The sequence below is a fragment of the Astatotilapia calliptera genome, chromosome 1 (assembly GCF_964374335.1).
Source record: "Astatotilapia calliptera chromosome 1, fAstCal68.1, whole genome shotgun sequence".
Lineage (NCBI taxonomy): Eukaryota > Metazoa > Chordata > Actinopteri > Cichliformes > Cichlidae > Astatotilapia > Astatotilapia calliptera.
Genome location: NC_137422.1, coordinates 19,465,588 through 19,480,490, shown reverse-complemented (window position 1 = coordinate 19,480,490; position 14,903 = coordinate 19,465,588). Strand labels below are relative to the sequence as shown.

The 14,903-nt window shown below is 40.1% G+C and overlaps 1 protein-coding gene across 1 annotated transcript in view; it reads left to right on the top strand.

Annotated features, from left to right (window-relative positions):
- The first annotated feature begins 2,370 nt into the window (after positions 1 to 2,370).
- Positions 2,371 to 14,903, top strand: part of mybpc3 (myosin binding protein C3) — a 33,381-nt gene continuing 20,848 nt past the window's right edge. The window contains exons 1-10 of the mRNA XM_080302833.1: positions 2,371 to 2,446; positions 4,939 to 5,208; positions 7,296 to 7,391; positions 8,422 to 8,499; positions 8,791 to 8,939; positions 9,410 to 9,527; positions 9,729 to 9,777; positions 12,108 to 12,167; positions 12,998 to 13,021; positions 14,646 to 14,809. Coding sequence (XP_080158959.1) covers positions 2,422 to 2,446; positions 4,939 to 5,208; positions 7,296 to 7,391; positions 8,422 to 8,499; positions 8,791 to 8,939; positions 9,410 to 9,527; positions 9,729 to 9,777; positions 12,108 to 12,167; positions 12,998 to 13,021; positions 14,646 to 14,809 — 1,033 coding nt within the window. The 5' untranslated portion in view covers positions 2,371 to 2,421. The remainder of the gene's footprint in view (positions 2,447 to 4,938; positions 5,209 to 7,295; positions 7,392 to 8,421; positions 8,500 to 8,790; positions 8,940 to 9,409; positions 9,528 to 9,728; positions 9,778 to 12,107; positions 12,168 to 12,997; positions 13,022 to 14,645; positions 14,810 to 14,903) is intronic.

Sequence of the window (14,903 nt, the reverse complement as noted above, 5' to 3'; positions counted from 1 at the left end):
TATAATTAATATCAATAACATGTAGGCGTTAAAATGTCCTTCAGTCAAATACAGTAATTTAGAGCTCATGCAAGAGAAGAGAACTGTGTACATGAGATGCATAAAAGCACCAGATTAGAGTATAGTACAATATAGTTAGTGTAATATAGTATAAACCTTTTGTAGACACAAATCCCTTTGGGGTGCATCAGGAAGGGCATCTGGTGTGAAAACGTTGCCAAATCAAACATGCATAGCTACACGATGTGGCAACCCTTGTGAATAAACGAGCCGCTGATGGCAGCTTTAGTATAGCATAGACAAAAAAGGTCTGTTAGGAGGTAACAAGAGAGAACGAAAGGCAGAAGTGTGGAGTAACATTTAATTTCAGGACTGTGGCTGTCAAAGAGAGAGCTGGCTGATTCACAAAATCATGGGTTTGAGGCATGCCACACAGGCTGGATGTCAGTAAGAAGAGAAAGAGGACTTCTGGAGTGAGCTGGATGAAGCGGTAGAGAGTGTCCCCGGGGGGAGAGAGTGGTGATTGGAGCAGTCTCCAAAGTTCATGAAAGTGAAGATAACAGAAAGGATTAGGAAGTGTTAGGTTGGTATGATACTGAAGAGACAAATGCAGAACGATAGATAGTAGTGGATTTCGTGAAAAGGATGGAAAAGGCTGTGGTGAAAAGTCTAAGGAGCTTGGAAAGCTTGGTGAAAATGTGCTTCAAGAAGAGGAGGAGCACGGAGTAACATATAAGAATGGAGGTGAAAAGAACAAGTACATGAAACTATTCAAAGGAGGATGTTAACAAAGAAAAAGTGAGATAATCTGAGACACAAGCACAGAGAGGGTATAGATACGGCAAAAACTGAGTTGAAAAGGAAAAGGCTAATTGTGAGTTGTATGTAAGGCTGAACACTAAAGAAGAAGAAGATCAGAGAGGAAGTGTGCTGATGCCAGTTTTCAAGATGATGTACGGAGCTGTAGTAACTGCACAGGGATAAAGTTGAAGAGCCATATCATAAAGATGTAGGAAAGAGTTAGTTTAAGAAGAGAGATGATGATCAGTGAGCAGCAGCATGGCTTAATGCTGAGAAAGAGAAGTATAGATGTAATGTTTACTTTGAGAGTGTTGATGAAGAAGTATAGAAATGGTCAGACGGGGCATCACTGAATGAATCTGCAGAAAGCATTCAGTAGGAAAGAGTAAGCGAGTGGCAAGAGAGGAACTGTAGTACTGCATGAGGAAGTCAGGGGTGGAAGAAAAGTATGTGAGGGTGGTGCAGGGCACCATGAGGATAGTGAGTGAGTAGTGAGGTGTGTAGTAAGAGTGACAGATGGGTTCAAGGTGTGGGTGGAATTACATTACTGAACTATGATGTTTGCAGTTGAGATTTTGATCTGTAGTGGGAGTAAGATGCAGGTGGAAGAGAACCTGGGCAGGTGGAGGTATGCTGTGGAGAAAAGAGGAATAAATGTTTGTAGAAGCAGGACAGGGAGAAAGGTGTAACAGCAATGCTTCGAGGGGTAGAATTATGGTATGATGTATGTGGCATTAACAAAAAGGAGGCAGAGCTGAAGATTTTCTTTGAGAGTGACGGGAACAGACAGGATTAGAAATAAGTACATCAGAGGGACAGTTCAGGGTGAGCAGTTTAGAGATGAAGAGACAAGGCTTTGATGGAGGGATAGTGAATATATTCAACACGGCATGTTGAAGATGGAGCTGAAAAGAGGAAGAACACAGTGAAGATTCATGGGTGTAGTTAAGGAGGACATGTTAAGGAGGAAGATGCTAGAGATAGAGTGAAATTGAGGCAGATGATCCACCTCGGTGGCCCCTAAAGGGATCAAGCAACTTTGTATTTGCTCGACAACCTCATGGCTCAGTTGCTGCCAAAAAACAACAAGATTGCCATGCATGTGTGTCCAAGACACAGACCAGTTAAAGACCTTATCCATTAAAAAAAAAACAAACAAACTAGAGTTTGTCTCTCTATTTGTAGTTTTAACTCTTAGACATACAGGCTAACAGGAGGCAGAACAGATGTGGGCAGAGCAGACTTTTTTTGGAATCAAAGTGCTAAATATAAACTACTGCGTTACATCTCTTCCCCTCCCTCTCAAGGCCTATCATTCAGCCGAGGTGCTGGAGGAAAGGATGGTTGAAATATAGCCCTTGGTCAGACGTGACCGGTGACAGGCGGTGGGCTGGGAAGTGGGGGCTGGGTCACTGCTGGAATGGGCTGTAGGAGTGGAGTGGTGTCTGCGGACACTGGCTTAGGACTAGCAAAAATGGCACAAGAGGTGGGATGGTTCATGGAAGGAGGGGAGGCATTTTTGGAAAGAGGCCCACTATTAAAGGCAGGGGGTGTTGAGACAGACAGCAGACTGTTTGGGAGCAAAGAGTCACACAATTTGAAGAGAGGAGATTGATCAGGATGCCAGAGCCAGTCAAAAAACCAAGTAAGTGGACATATTCGACTACCTTAGCAAACAAAGATGGAGCAATTTATTTCTCATCTTATTTAATGTTCCTACTGTTCTGTCACATGCCTGCTTTGAGCAAACTAATCCATGAATCAAAAGGTTTGCCATAGATATGAGTTCTCTTAATAACTGTAAACTTTTAGATACACTCTTTATTGTGATATTACCACGTTCTACCTTAATATCTAGTCAGAAGAACAACAATATGGCAAGACATGTGTAAAAAGTACATGTGAGAAAAAGTTGAGATGGGCCACACCCCTCTTAAGCAATGAACCACAACTAAACTGCCTGCCAAATACCTGCATATCATTTTCGTTATAGACGGTGACACAGCCTTTGTTTTTTGTTCATAGTGTTTTTATATGAAAAGTTTTCTAAACAGACTTAAAACATCATTTTAAATATAAAGCTTATTTATTCCCACGCAATGACTTTAACCTGTGTAACTGAGAAATGACATTTGGAAAACATAAAGAAAATGTAGCTCTTCCTTTTCATGATTATTAAATGAAAGGTGGTTCAATATGTTCACTTTGTACAGCTTAAAGATGTGTAATGCAGTTGACCAAGTAAAGTAGCAGTATTCTTCTTCCATCCCCTCAAATTTAAATATATTCCATGGCTTATTAAGGTGCCACAAGTGCCTTTATTAAAATGCTTTATCAGCCATCATGTAGCCAGGAAGGGAAAATCAGAACCTACTACATTCGTGTGCATGCAGTTGTTGTTTCTCATCAGAAAACACTCTGAACTTGAAGCCCTTTTTGGTCTCGTCAGTAGCTCACTTACAAATCTCGCGGCGCAGGTGGAAACATCGTCTGATGTGAAATCGACACTGTCACATTTCCAGCATCACTGCATTCACAAAATGATTCACTGATCCAAAAATGCCCCGCAGGATTCCAACTTGACAAATGACTTTCCACAGTTTTCTTTGCGCTCTTGAGTGGGAAATGAATGGCCGCTTGAGGAGCGAGAAGCCTGACATGTCACATATCCGATGACAAAGAGTGCAGCCCAAATGGCCAAGCTTGTGTGCGTGTGTTAAGACCTTTAGTGTCAAGGACTTGTTCAGGACAAATTGTCTTGAGCCCATAACATTACTGACAATTACTATCAGTACAGTGCGGTCAATAAGATTGTTTTCAGTCAAACATTTAAAGACAAGAATAAATACAGCAACAACATTAAGAAAAGCTGTAATAATATATAAATGAACACATTTGGCTGCAGAAGGTGCATTCAGCTCAATCCTAACCTTTAACACTAATCACTTGTTAATGTGATTGAATTAAACAGAGATTAAACTGTAAATGCCAACATTTAACCCGGTCATCGTGAGATTCAGCTGAAATAATTTGCTAAACATATCCAAAAATAAGGTGAAATTAGGTTTAAAAGACCACTAATCAGCTTTACAATTACTAAAATTCTCTAAAAATAAAACTCAAGGGAGTCTATTTGACCTTAAAGCCAGACAGCAGTATGAAAATTAGAACAGTACAGATGATTGACAACATGACAAGAAGGGCACATTATTCTTCCTCTCCCTTTAAAGTCACAAAAATAGCATCCAGCTAATCCCTCAACTATGATACCTGCAACCCCTGTTGCAGCTTAAGCCTGCCAGCCTCATTTATTAGTCCAGTACATATGCATCCTATATTTAAACTCATACTTGCGGGGCCATCTGTTAACATGTGGAGGGCTTTTTTTTTTTTCTTTTTTTGGTTTGTGTGTGGTTTGGTGAGGACTCGCTGAAGACTGTCCGCCTGCATTACGCCAGCACAAAGTGTGCGATTCATAACCGTTAAACCATTAAACATGTCAGTCAGTCGTGTCAGTCACGCTCCCTGTTTTTAGGCTTCTTGTAAAGATGACAAACACTTAAGAGTTGCTGAAGAAATTTTTTCAGTCTTTCAGATTAAAAGTGTTTAGCTTGTACACATACAGTACAGCACTGTTAATGCTTGTTCACGTTCCAGAATGTGCTCCAGAATTCATTTTTGTCTTCTAACTTGATGTTTGTGCTCTGACAGGATCTGTGTGGAGTGGCAAAAGGCAAATTTATTGGTTTTCAGTTAGCCCCACCCAGTGTGCTGTGGACTGTACAACATTTTTCACCCTGGGCAGCCATGCTGAGCTCATGACTCTTCTAGCTTTGCTGACATATTCATACTTATTGTTGCCCCCATATGTCTTGTTCTTTCTTCAGAATTTCTTCGGGCATGATCTTTGTTTTTTGAGCAGAGAGAAATTAACCAGATGAAAAAAAGTTTAAATAATGTCAAATCTCACAGATATTTGTCATTTAGTGTTTTTACAGCATGATCAAATTCTAATCACTGAATTGTCGGTGAGATGATGGTGTTCACTGCTGGCCTGGCAGCATATGAGCTTTAAAGAAAGAAAGTTAAATTGACACATCAAAGGTTTGCTTTTAATTTCCAACCCACCCTCCCCAGTTTCAGCATTTGCCAGGAAACCAAAGACTCAAGAGGCAGAAGAGGGGTCCTCTGTGATCTTTGAGGCAGAGACCGAAAAGCCAGACGCTAAAGTAAAATGGCAGTGCAACTCAAAGGACATTGCCAGCGACAGCAAATACATTATTGCAGCCGACGGGAACAAGCACTCGCTCACTATAAAAGTTATTACCAAAGAAGACGCCAGTGTCTACGCAGTGATCGCTGGGGGCTCAAAGGTCAAATTTGAATTGAAGGTGGTGTCTCAACCAGGTGGGAGATTGCGATGCTGCTGCTGTGCATTTGAGGTCTCTGTGTGCTCACCTACGGGCTGTAATGTCATCACTGTGCACAAAGCAAAATGGAGCACTCGATGCAGAAAACCACTGAAGCAGTAAATAGTTGACACACTGCATGCACTTGATGTTTCTGCACATTCTGACAGCACCCTCTGACAGTACTCAAAACCAGATCTCTGAAACAGCTTGTATGCTGTGCATTTGAGAGATGTTTGCTTTAAAAGGATCAGTTTGACATTTTGGGGAATGCATCATTTCTTTTCCTGTCGAGAATTAAGTTAGAAGATTGATGAAACTCTCGTATTTGACAGCTAGATTCAAGGTTATAGTCAGCAGACAGCTGGCTTAGCATATAACTCATACTGTATTAAGGGCAGCTACCTTGACTCGGTCCAAAGATTAAAAAAAAACATCAGACCACCTGTGCATGAAAGGGCACCTCTATAGCTCACTGTGAAGTTGCTGGGGAACCAGAAATGACTGTGTCGAACTTTGTCTTGACCTTTTTTAAAAAGAGACATCTATAAAGGTTTAGACCCTCAGAAGTGGCCAATTGTTATGTGGTTAAATATGTTTTGTAGTTGTGCATACAAACTTAGGAGAGGCATTCTTATGGGGCTAGAGTAATCAACTTAAAAACTTGTTTTGTGTTCTGTTGGATTTCAGTAACCCTGCTGCCCCCGTCCCTGCTGGAGTCACAACGTGATCAGCTGTTGGCTCATTAGAACAAATCTATGACATTCAAGCCTGGTTCCCTGAACGGAAAGCTCTGTATTAAGGGACTTTAAAAGCTTGAGTGTCGTCACACTGTGTTTTCCCCAAACATGACATTGTGATTTTTTAACACATCAAAAGATCCTACTGAAACTACATGAGAACCTACGTGGTCCACTAAATCAAAAATAATTGTCCCAGAAGGGACTTGAACACTAGTCAGCTGGCGTAAGGGTCTGTGACATTTGGCTTTGTCGCTATAACTGGAAACAGGCCTTCATGTTGTTTCAGTAAGACTTAAATTGTACATAACAGATGGTGGAGAGAGAGAGAGAAGTCATCCAAGCCAGTGGTCGGATGACTCGTTGTAACGTGACTAGAAATTACACAGCTTCCTTCAGTTAGTTGCATGCCTGTGTCCTGGGGACTGTTGTCTCTAAATACAAATGATATTACAACAGCAAGTTTATTTCCCAAAAAGTCCAGCTCTTCATTTGAGGCCGTGAACACACCTACTCACTCGTTTAACTTCACTCCTTTTGTCCTGTATTTTATCGCACCTGCACAGCACTCTAATGTACATTGAGATGATTGCCAAGTGTGTCACGGAGCAACATTTGTGCTATTGCATTTGTGTTCGTTTATCAGTGTGGCCCTTTGGCTTTAGTAAGATGTAAACAAATGTCAAAGAAAGACAGCGGCCAAAGTGCCCAGTGTGCTATAAGGGACTGGCCACAGCTGTCTGGGGCTCATATCAAAGCCACCTTTACTCTGTTTGCATGACGACCTTGACCCACACCAACGCATTATTTCCTCATGAGTAACCACCACTTGACTGGCACTGAGGAAAGGCATGAGAGGCAGCTGATAACACATGGAAAGTCAGCGGGCCTTTAAAAAATGATAAGATAAAAATATTTTGGTGATGAATGTTGGCCAGATACCTTTGTGGAGATAGGTTAATTGAAAAATCTAAATTGCCCATAGGTGTGAATGCAGGAGTGAATGTGAGTGCGAATAGTTGTCTGTCCCAGTGTGTTAGCCCTGCGACAGACTAGCGACCTGTCCAGGGTGTACTCCGCCTCTCGCCCTATGACAGCTGGGATAGGCTCCAGCGCCCCCCGCGACCCTGAAAATGATAAGCGGAAGCGAATGGATGAATGTTGGCCAGAGAGTTTTTGTTGACAAAACACAAAAATGTTTTCACCTCTCGTATTATTTATGTTGTTTCAAAGACTAAAAACTCACTGTTTGGAGCTGATTCTTTGTTGAGAGGGGAACAGTGAATGGACTAAACGTATGATTGTCGTTTCTCTGTGCCTCTCAAATGTTTCTTGCTATCTTCAGCTGAGGCCCCTGCTGATGGAAAACCAGAACAAGCCCCTTCTCAGCCTGCAGTAGCCCCAGTACAAGAAGAAACTCCTGCCCCAGCACAAGCTGAGGGTAAGTTCATTTTTATCACTCAGTGATTCCTTTGTTCTCTTACCAGCTGTCCATTTTTATAAAATATGCTGTGAAAATCATTCCCCGAATGCTCAAAAATGCCCCCAAATATCCCATAACTGTACATGTGTACTCCACAAAGACTTTGAAAACAGCTGCCATTTGTAAGAAAAGGCATTGCCTGGATGCTATTTTAAGTTTTGCACATGCTATGTTTAAAGAAAAGGTCTCCAAGGTCCTGTAATTCCATGTAGCAGGGTGAATAAATACAGGACCCCTCAGACTTTTTAATGACCTTCTTTTAAAGAGGATTTCACATTTATTTTTACTGTAGTAGAGTAATGTCAGATCAAAAATTGTCATATTCTATTTAACAACAACAGCAGAAAGTTGAATGGTTTATGTCATGTGCCTCTATGTGACAAGTGCATTAAGGAGGCAAATACAGGACACAGGAAATAACCTCAAACAATCAGCAAATCCAAACATTTGCCAGTGAAAAGTTGCCAGAAAACATTAGAATGAACCTCAAAGACAGTGAGCAAGTTTACTCAACAAAGGGCAAAAGGCGACTAAGACAAGACAGATGCAGAGGGATGATTGGGGCAAAGAGGACATACAGCTGAACTGGACAAGACAAGAGATGAGAGACTACCACAATAAAACAGGAAGTAACACAGGCACAACAACAGCCACACACAGAGACTTGACAACCTGACATGAGGAACAATATAGTGACCACAACAGTAACTGAAACTAAAAACCCAAGCGTGAACACGAATTAACATGCACAAAGCTGAAAAACAAAACAATAATAAACAATTTAGGAATGACCCCGAGGATCATAAACAGAACACGAGGGACCGAAATATAAAAAAGATTGGGTCAGCAGCCCAGGACCATGATAGGTTTGCCTTAACTCTCAGAGCTAAGCTAATCATGTGCTATTTTCAACATAATGAAAAACCCAAACATTTTTATAATTGAAGTTTATGCTGTAGCATTGTATTTTAATCCCGTCGGTTTTCAGATGCACATCCTCCAGACACCAGACAGGACCTGACTGGACTCTTCACAGAGAAACCTCAGAGTGGAGAAGTCACTGTAGGTGAGTGGCTTCAAAATACAGGATATAAAATTAAATACATTTAATCCTTAATCTAATCCCACATAATTAACCAGCTATGTATAGGAAGGGTGGACACACAAAAGCAAAGATACTTGTAATGAAAATACTTAAAAAGTAGAATATTGTATCCTTTTAATAAAAAACAAAAAGAAGCTATATCGCACAATGAATGTAATGTGTATAATGTGCGCTCAGTAAGATGATCATTTGTAGAAAAGGCAAAGATGCCATCAGATATGAGAATCAAATCCAAGCCTTGTTTTCACACAGGTGAAAACATCACTTTTGTGGCTAAAGTGAACGCTGAGTCGCTGCTGAAGAAACCCACGGTCAAATGGTTCAAAGGGAAGTGGATGGACCTTGCCAGCAAGTCTGGAAAACACCTGCAACTGAAGGAGACATATGACCGCAACACCAAGGTGGGCTAATGCTAAAAAGACATCACAACAAGCAACACTAGAAGAAATTTGGAATAACATATGGTAAAAGCTATGCTTCCGTTCAAGGAACACACAAACGCAAGGGCTCATGTTGTTTGTCACTAAAATGACCTTAAGGCTGGAATATGTAGCATTTCACGCTGAAGCAACCGACATGTTTTGCAAGTCCTGCCCTTCTCACTCTCAGTTGGGCAACATCTTGCCTCAGGCATTTATCCTGAAAGCACGACAAACCACAGGCACGCTATCTTCGAGGTAATGACACAGCAGTGACACATCTAACCTGTTCGGAAACCCAGAACTTCAGGGAAACTTAGAGATTTCAAAGGAAAGGAGGCAGGGAAAATCAGCAGACACCTTCCTAAAAACATCCCACATACACACAGCAAAACACATTATATCTCCAAACACATTAAATCTCACATCTCTTTGCACACATGTGATTGCAGGTCTACACATTTGAGATGCACATCATTGCTGCCAAGGCTAACTTTGCTGGAGGTTATAGATGTGAGGTTTCATCCAAGGATAAGTTTGACAGCTGCAACTTTGACCTCACTGTTCATGGTGAGTGTCCTTATTTTATTAATGTGACCCTCTTTTTATAATACATACACACACACACACACACACACACACACACACACACACACACACACACACACACACACACACACACACACACACACACACACACACACACAAACATATATATATACATGTATACATGCACCACAGTGATTTATGGTATTGGACACTTTCTTTCAGAGGCTCGTGCTCCAGAGGGCCTGGATATAAGAGCAGCTTTCAGACGCACGTAAGTTTTATTTTAAAAAATTAAATTAAATAATAATATATGTCATTCCAAGAATAAACAAAGTGATGTGACATTTTTAAAAAGATTTTAAAAAGTAAATTGTTTATATGAGTTGTTCATTGAGAGTTTAACTTCCTCATCCCATTTCTTTAATGTCACAGCTATAAAATTCACATTCCCTTTATAAAACTATTTATAATCCAGTAATCAGTCACACTTTTTCTTCAATTTTGTATTACCAGGCTGACTATATTTTAATAAAAGTGAAATATTGTCATATGTGAAGGGTACATTTTGATACATTTTTTGTGATCTGTTTTCTGTAATCTCGTTTTATAATCAGAAAACCATTTTATTTTGGATTTGTTTCATATGAACAAACCAGTTTTTGCCCTCTGTAGAAAAATACAGAATATTTCTAAACAGTCTAAAGATGGCTATTTAAAGGAAGGACTGAATTATTTCATTAGATGAGCTGGATTAATTACTTCTGCATGTTTTCGGTAGATAACAGAAACACTGAAAACCACTTAAGTACCCATAGGCAGATATATTTTTGCACATGCTTTAAATCAGAGTCAATGGGGAACAAAACTGCAGCCATCACTTTGCCGTCAGCTTTGTGTATGATAGCGAGGACTCAGTACATTATAAAGTCAATGCACAAGTACAGTTGCTAATAAACTGCAGTGGATTATTGCTGTCTGTGAAAAATAACTGTGGAAATGCTAACCTGTCAGGAGTGAAGGCGGTAAGAAGAGAAGTGGACCAGGAGCAAGGTAGTAAAAGTGTTTGTTGCAGCAATTGAGGCCTGTATTCAAACTCTGAGGACTTTGTTAAAGAACAGAGAAATCAGGATGCAGATCAGAGACTCCTCTCTCTTCTGCAGCCTGCCTTTTCTCTGCCAAACAAACCCAGTGTTGTGAATGATACGGCCTCCCTTTTGCAGATTTTTGAGAACGACAACAGAAGGAAGACCTTGAGAGAGAGCTAAGTGTGGGACTCAAATTCAAAATCCAGAATGCAACTGCTAATTATAGCTGCGATTGTGTTAATCTTCGGCTCTCCATATGTGGAGATTTGAGCTATTAAACTGTTAAGTGACATGCCGCTAGTTGCATCTGTCAGCTCCCTCTGATCTCCTCCTGGGTCTTCATCAAAACACCAAAGCCAGCTGCACAAACAGCTACATGGCAGAGTGAAATTGGACGGTGGTTTGATCATACTGAAAGTGCAGGATGTGCTAAGACACAGGCTTTTCAGTAGCCGAGCTCTTCCATAAGGGGTTGCCACACAGAGGAAGTGCAGCTATGGTGTGTTGTAACTCCACCGCATAAACCAGAGACTCACCTTCTAATCCTGCTGCCGGGTCACAGTCAGGAGACAAATACACAGTCACGTCTACTGAGCCCTTGTTTTTATCTGTTATCCCACTCATGAGCAGCAAACAGAGCCTATACCGTACGGTGACTTGTGTTTGCTTTAACCTTCAGTGTTTTGCTTTGTTCTTGCGTGAATGAATGCTGCTGCTCATGGCTTGAAGAACAGTTCTATAGTTTTGGGAAATACAACTTTTTGACTTTGTTTCCAGAAATGAAGTAAAGTTATCCTAATGTAACAAGAATGGAAGGAGATGTAAACGGCTTGCCTCGATGCCTTAGGCATGACTGGCTTTGCTGTTTTGCTCTTTGTTAAAAGATGCTGGTATAAGACAGATACAGCCATTCCGCAAAAACAAGAACACCATCTTGTGTAATTTCTAAACTTCCATGCAGTAAACTATTTGAGTTTCAGCAGGGATTATAGTCACATTCAGATGCACACTGGCAGCTGTGGGCACCACAGTTGAGCAGTTATTCCTGTTAAACTTTTCCAAGTCTGCTTCGAGTCCGGCTGGACTCATGAAGCCGGTATGCAGTATTTGTGGAGCTTTGTGGATAAGTTTCCACCTACAATAACTGGACCAAACAGACCCCGACCCCCCTGACTACACCAGCATAAATAAATGTGTATTTCCCAAAATGAAAGCTGCTTCCTTAAACATGGCAACATCTGTCTTTCCAGACAAAAACATCTGCCTGCACTTCACATCTTTCCATTTGTTTTCTTTTAGTTTCGGCGTGTCCAATCCAGTTTTTTTTCTTCCAACATTTTGATATGCAAGTCTCTCCCTTGCATATTCGAGTAAACAGGAAATGATTTACCGAGTCTGGGAATGTGGATTTGTTTTATTTAAAATAGACTATTTCTGTTTAGTAATAACATTTACTTATTGAAGAAATGAGAAAAAGGTAACCTACTGGGTTGTTGATATTTTCTGATTCCTGCAGTAGCACAGACGGAAATGATGACTCAGGAGAGCTGGACTTCAGTACTCTATTAAAAAAGAGGTAAGCAATTACAAACTAATAAACAAAAAAATTCTAATTATTTATAGTCTTTCAGCTTTTGTTGTTGTTTTTTTTTGGGGGGGGGGGGGGGGGGTTGCCCTTTATAATCTAAAACTCTCACGCTTTCATTCCTTCTGGATCTCCTTGCATCTTCAGAGAGTAAGCTACTTCTGCATTTGCAAACTAAAAGTTGGAATGATCACGGATCTGCAACCAAATAAGCCTGAACACAAACTAACAATGCACAGTGATAATTTAAGGTGGCATGATGTGTTCATTGTTTCCGAGCTTATACATTTGTCTGTCACGCAGAATAGAAAAAAGTGTTACCATTTTTTAAACGTATACACATGATTTTCCATCACATAACATCCTGAGTCACTTTGTCAGATCCCATTGTTTTTCCTGACACTTTAAATAAATCCCCTGCTCACCACTGTCACAGCCCCGAAGATCATTTCACTCAGTCTATAATAAGTCTGACAATACTTCCACCTCCGTGCACCTACATTTTTCTTTGAAAGTCTTCGGGGTTAACACATGTCACATCCCTAAAATCCGCATATATGCCTCACTATGAGCAAACCCTGTGTTAAAATCCTAACAATGCATGCTTTGTTAGCATATGAGTCATTTTTGACTGACGTTGTGACTCAGGTTTAGCGTGTGCACGATTGCTTCAGTGCATTTTAACCATTGTAATGATATTTAATGTGCTTTAAAAGCATATTTCTAATTTGCTGATTGCATTGCTTTTGAAATGCTGTGTTTTAACTTTTCTGGTTTGTTTTGCCATATTTGCCTCTTGGGTTCTACCTCTGAATGAGCAGCAGTTTCTTAAAACCCTCAAATCGGTAAGAAACTGCTGACACGTTGTCTGAATGTCACTGGGAAACTTCTTGTTGTTCTGTGTTACGTGTTTTTTTTCCCCCATGACAGCAAACATTTGACTGCAATAATTAATAGTAACGCTGAAATCACGATCATTCTTAGCTGATTAAGTGCTGCTAGTCTATTACAGAAGCATAAGCAAGAGTCAGTCATTTTGACAGTATATAAAACAAATGCATAATAATTCCCCATTACATGATGCACAGAGCAGGCAGACAGAGTTAAACAAAACTTTACTCAGGAGGCAGTCTCACACCAAACAAGACATCAGCAGCAAGTAAGCAACAAGGAAACAGATGACAGGTACACAGAGGTACACAAGCAGTGTGCACAGCTTAGATCCAAGGTATGAAAAGGAGACATTCTCATTTGTAGTGAAACTGCTCTAAAGAAAAAGAAAATGCACATTTTATCTTATTTTGATACAAATATGTTGATATTAATGTTTAATGGGGATCATATTTGCTAGGGAAATTTAAGCATCTCATAGTTTTTCACATCTATAACTTTTATTAACAGTGACACTCTCATATGGAAGGTGAGCAGCGCAACTGGACTGTATAAAAGTAATGAATTTCAGGCCTCAATTATGGTGCAAGGGAAAGCTGTTTTCTCTATTTCTTTTATCTATATTATTTCTGCCTCTTTTCTGGCAGCCAGTTCTTTATTTAATGGGGTTAGGCAAGTAGTTTAGGTGCCTAAACATAACCAAATAAATAAATAAGTTCACATAAAATTTTAAAAAGTAAAAAAAGAAGAAGAAGAAATACAAAGTAGGTATATATGGAAATATAGTACTACAAGTAAGTCAAACTCTTGCCATGCCTTCACCACCACTTTAACCTTTTTTTCAATCATCAAGTTTTTTGTTGTCTTCACTACCAAATGTAATTTAGTAGCGAAGATAATACATTGTTATGAAGCAGGGTACAGGGCTGTGGTTCAGGAGGTAGAGCAAGTCATCGACTAACTGGAAGGTTAGTCATAAAATCCCTGGCTGCTCAAGTTTGATATTGAACCCTGAGTTGAAGAATGAACATGAGAGAGAAAGCATTTAGGCGAGGGGAAAAAATGCTCGTTTAAATGTGTCTGTAAATGAGACATGTTGTACAATGCACTTTGAATGCCTAAGTAGGACAAAAAAGTGCTCTATGAGAAACTGTCCATTAACAGCAGCACAAAAAATGTGCATGGGGAGCTTCATAGAAAGCCTTTCTCAGGTGGCTCAGTAATTTTGTTCTTGTAGTTTGTAATACTCCTAAATTCTTGAAATTAGCTTTACAATAACTACAAAATGAGATCAAGCCCATAATGACACAACAGGAGATTACAAAACACAATCGATATCGATCTGTTTAAGCTAATCGTTAGCTACAAGTCTGTAAACAATCTACTAAAATGACTCTTGAGCGGTTGCTTGTTAGTTTTTCAGTATCGAATAATGAACTGATGCATGCGATATCAATGAATCTGACTGTGTCAGTTTTGCCAGTGTGTTACAGTGACTGTCCCTGTTTTAACAGCCTGCTTCTTTTCACTTATTTGTGTCACTCGAGTGGTTTTAACATCTCTGTCTTTGTGTGTTAGAACCGTGCAGGTGCACACAGAGACCGATGTGGATGTGTGGAACATCCTCAGCCAGGCTCCTCCTACTGAATATGAAAAGATTGCTTTTCAGTACGGAATCACCGACCTGAGGGGCATGCTCAAGAGGCTGAAGAAGATGAAGAAAGATGAAAAGAAAAGTGAAGGTTGGTGCACTGAGATAGTAGCAAAACTAACACAATTTAAATGAAAACCTAACAGAGACTGATTATTTTATTTTATTTATGCTCTGAAACACAG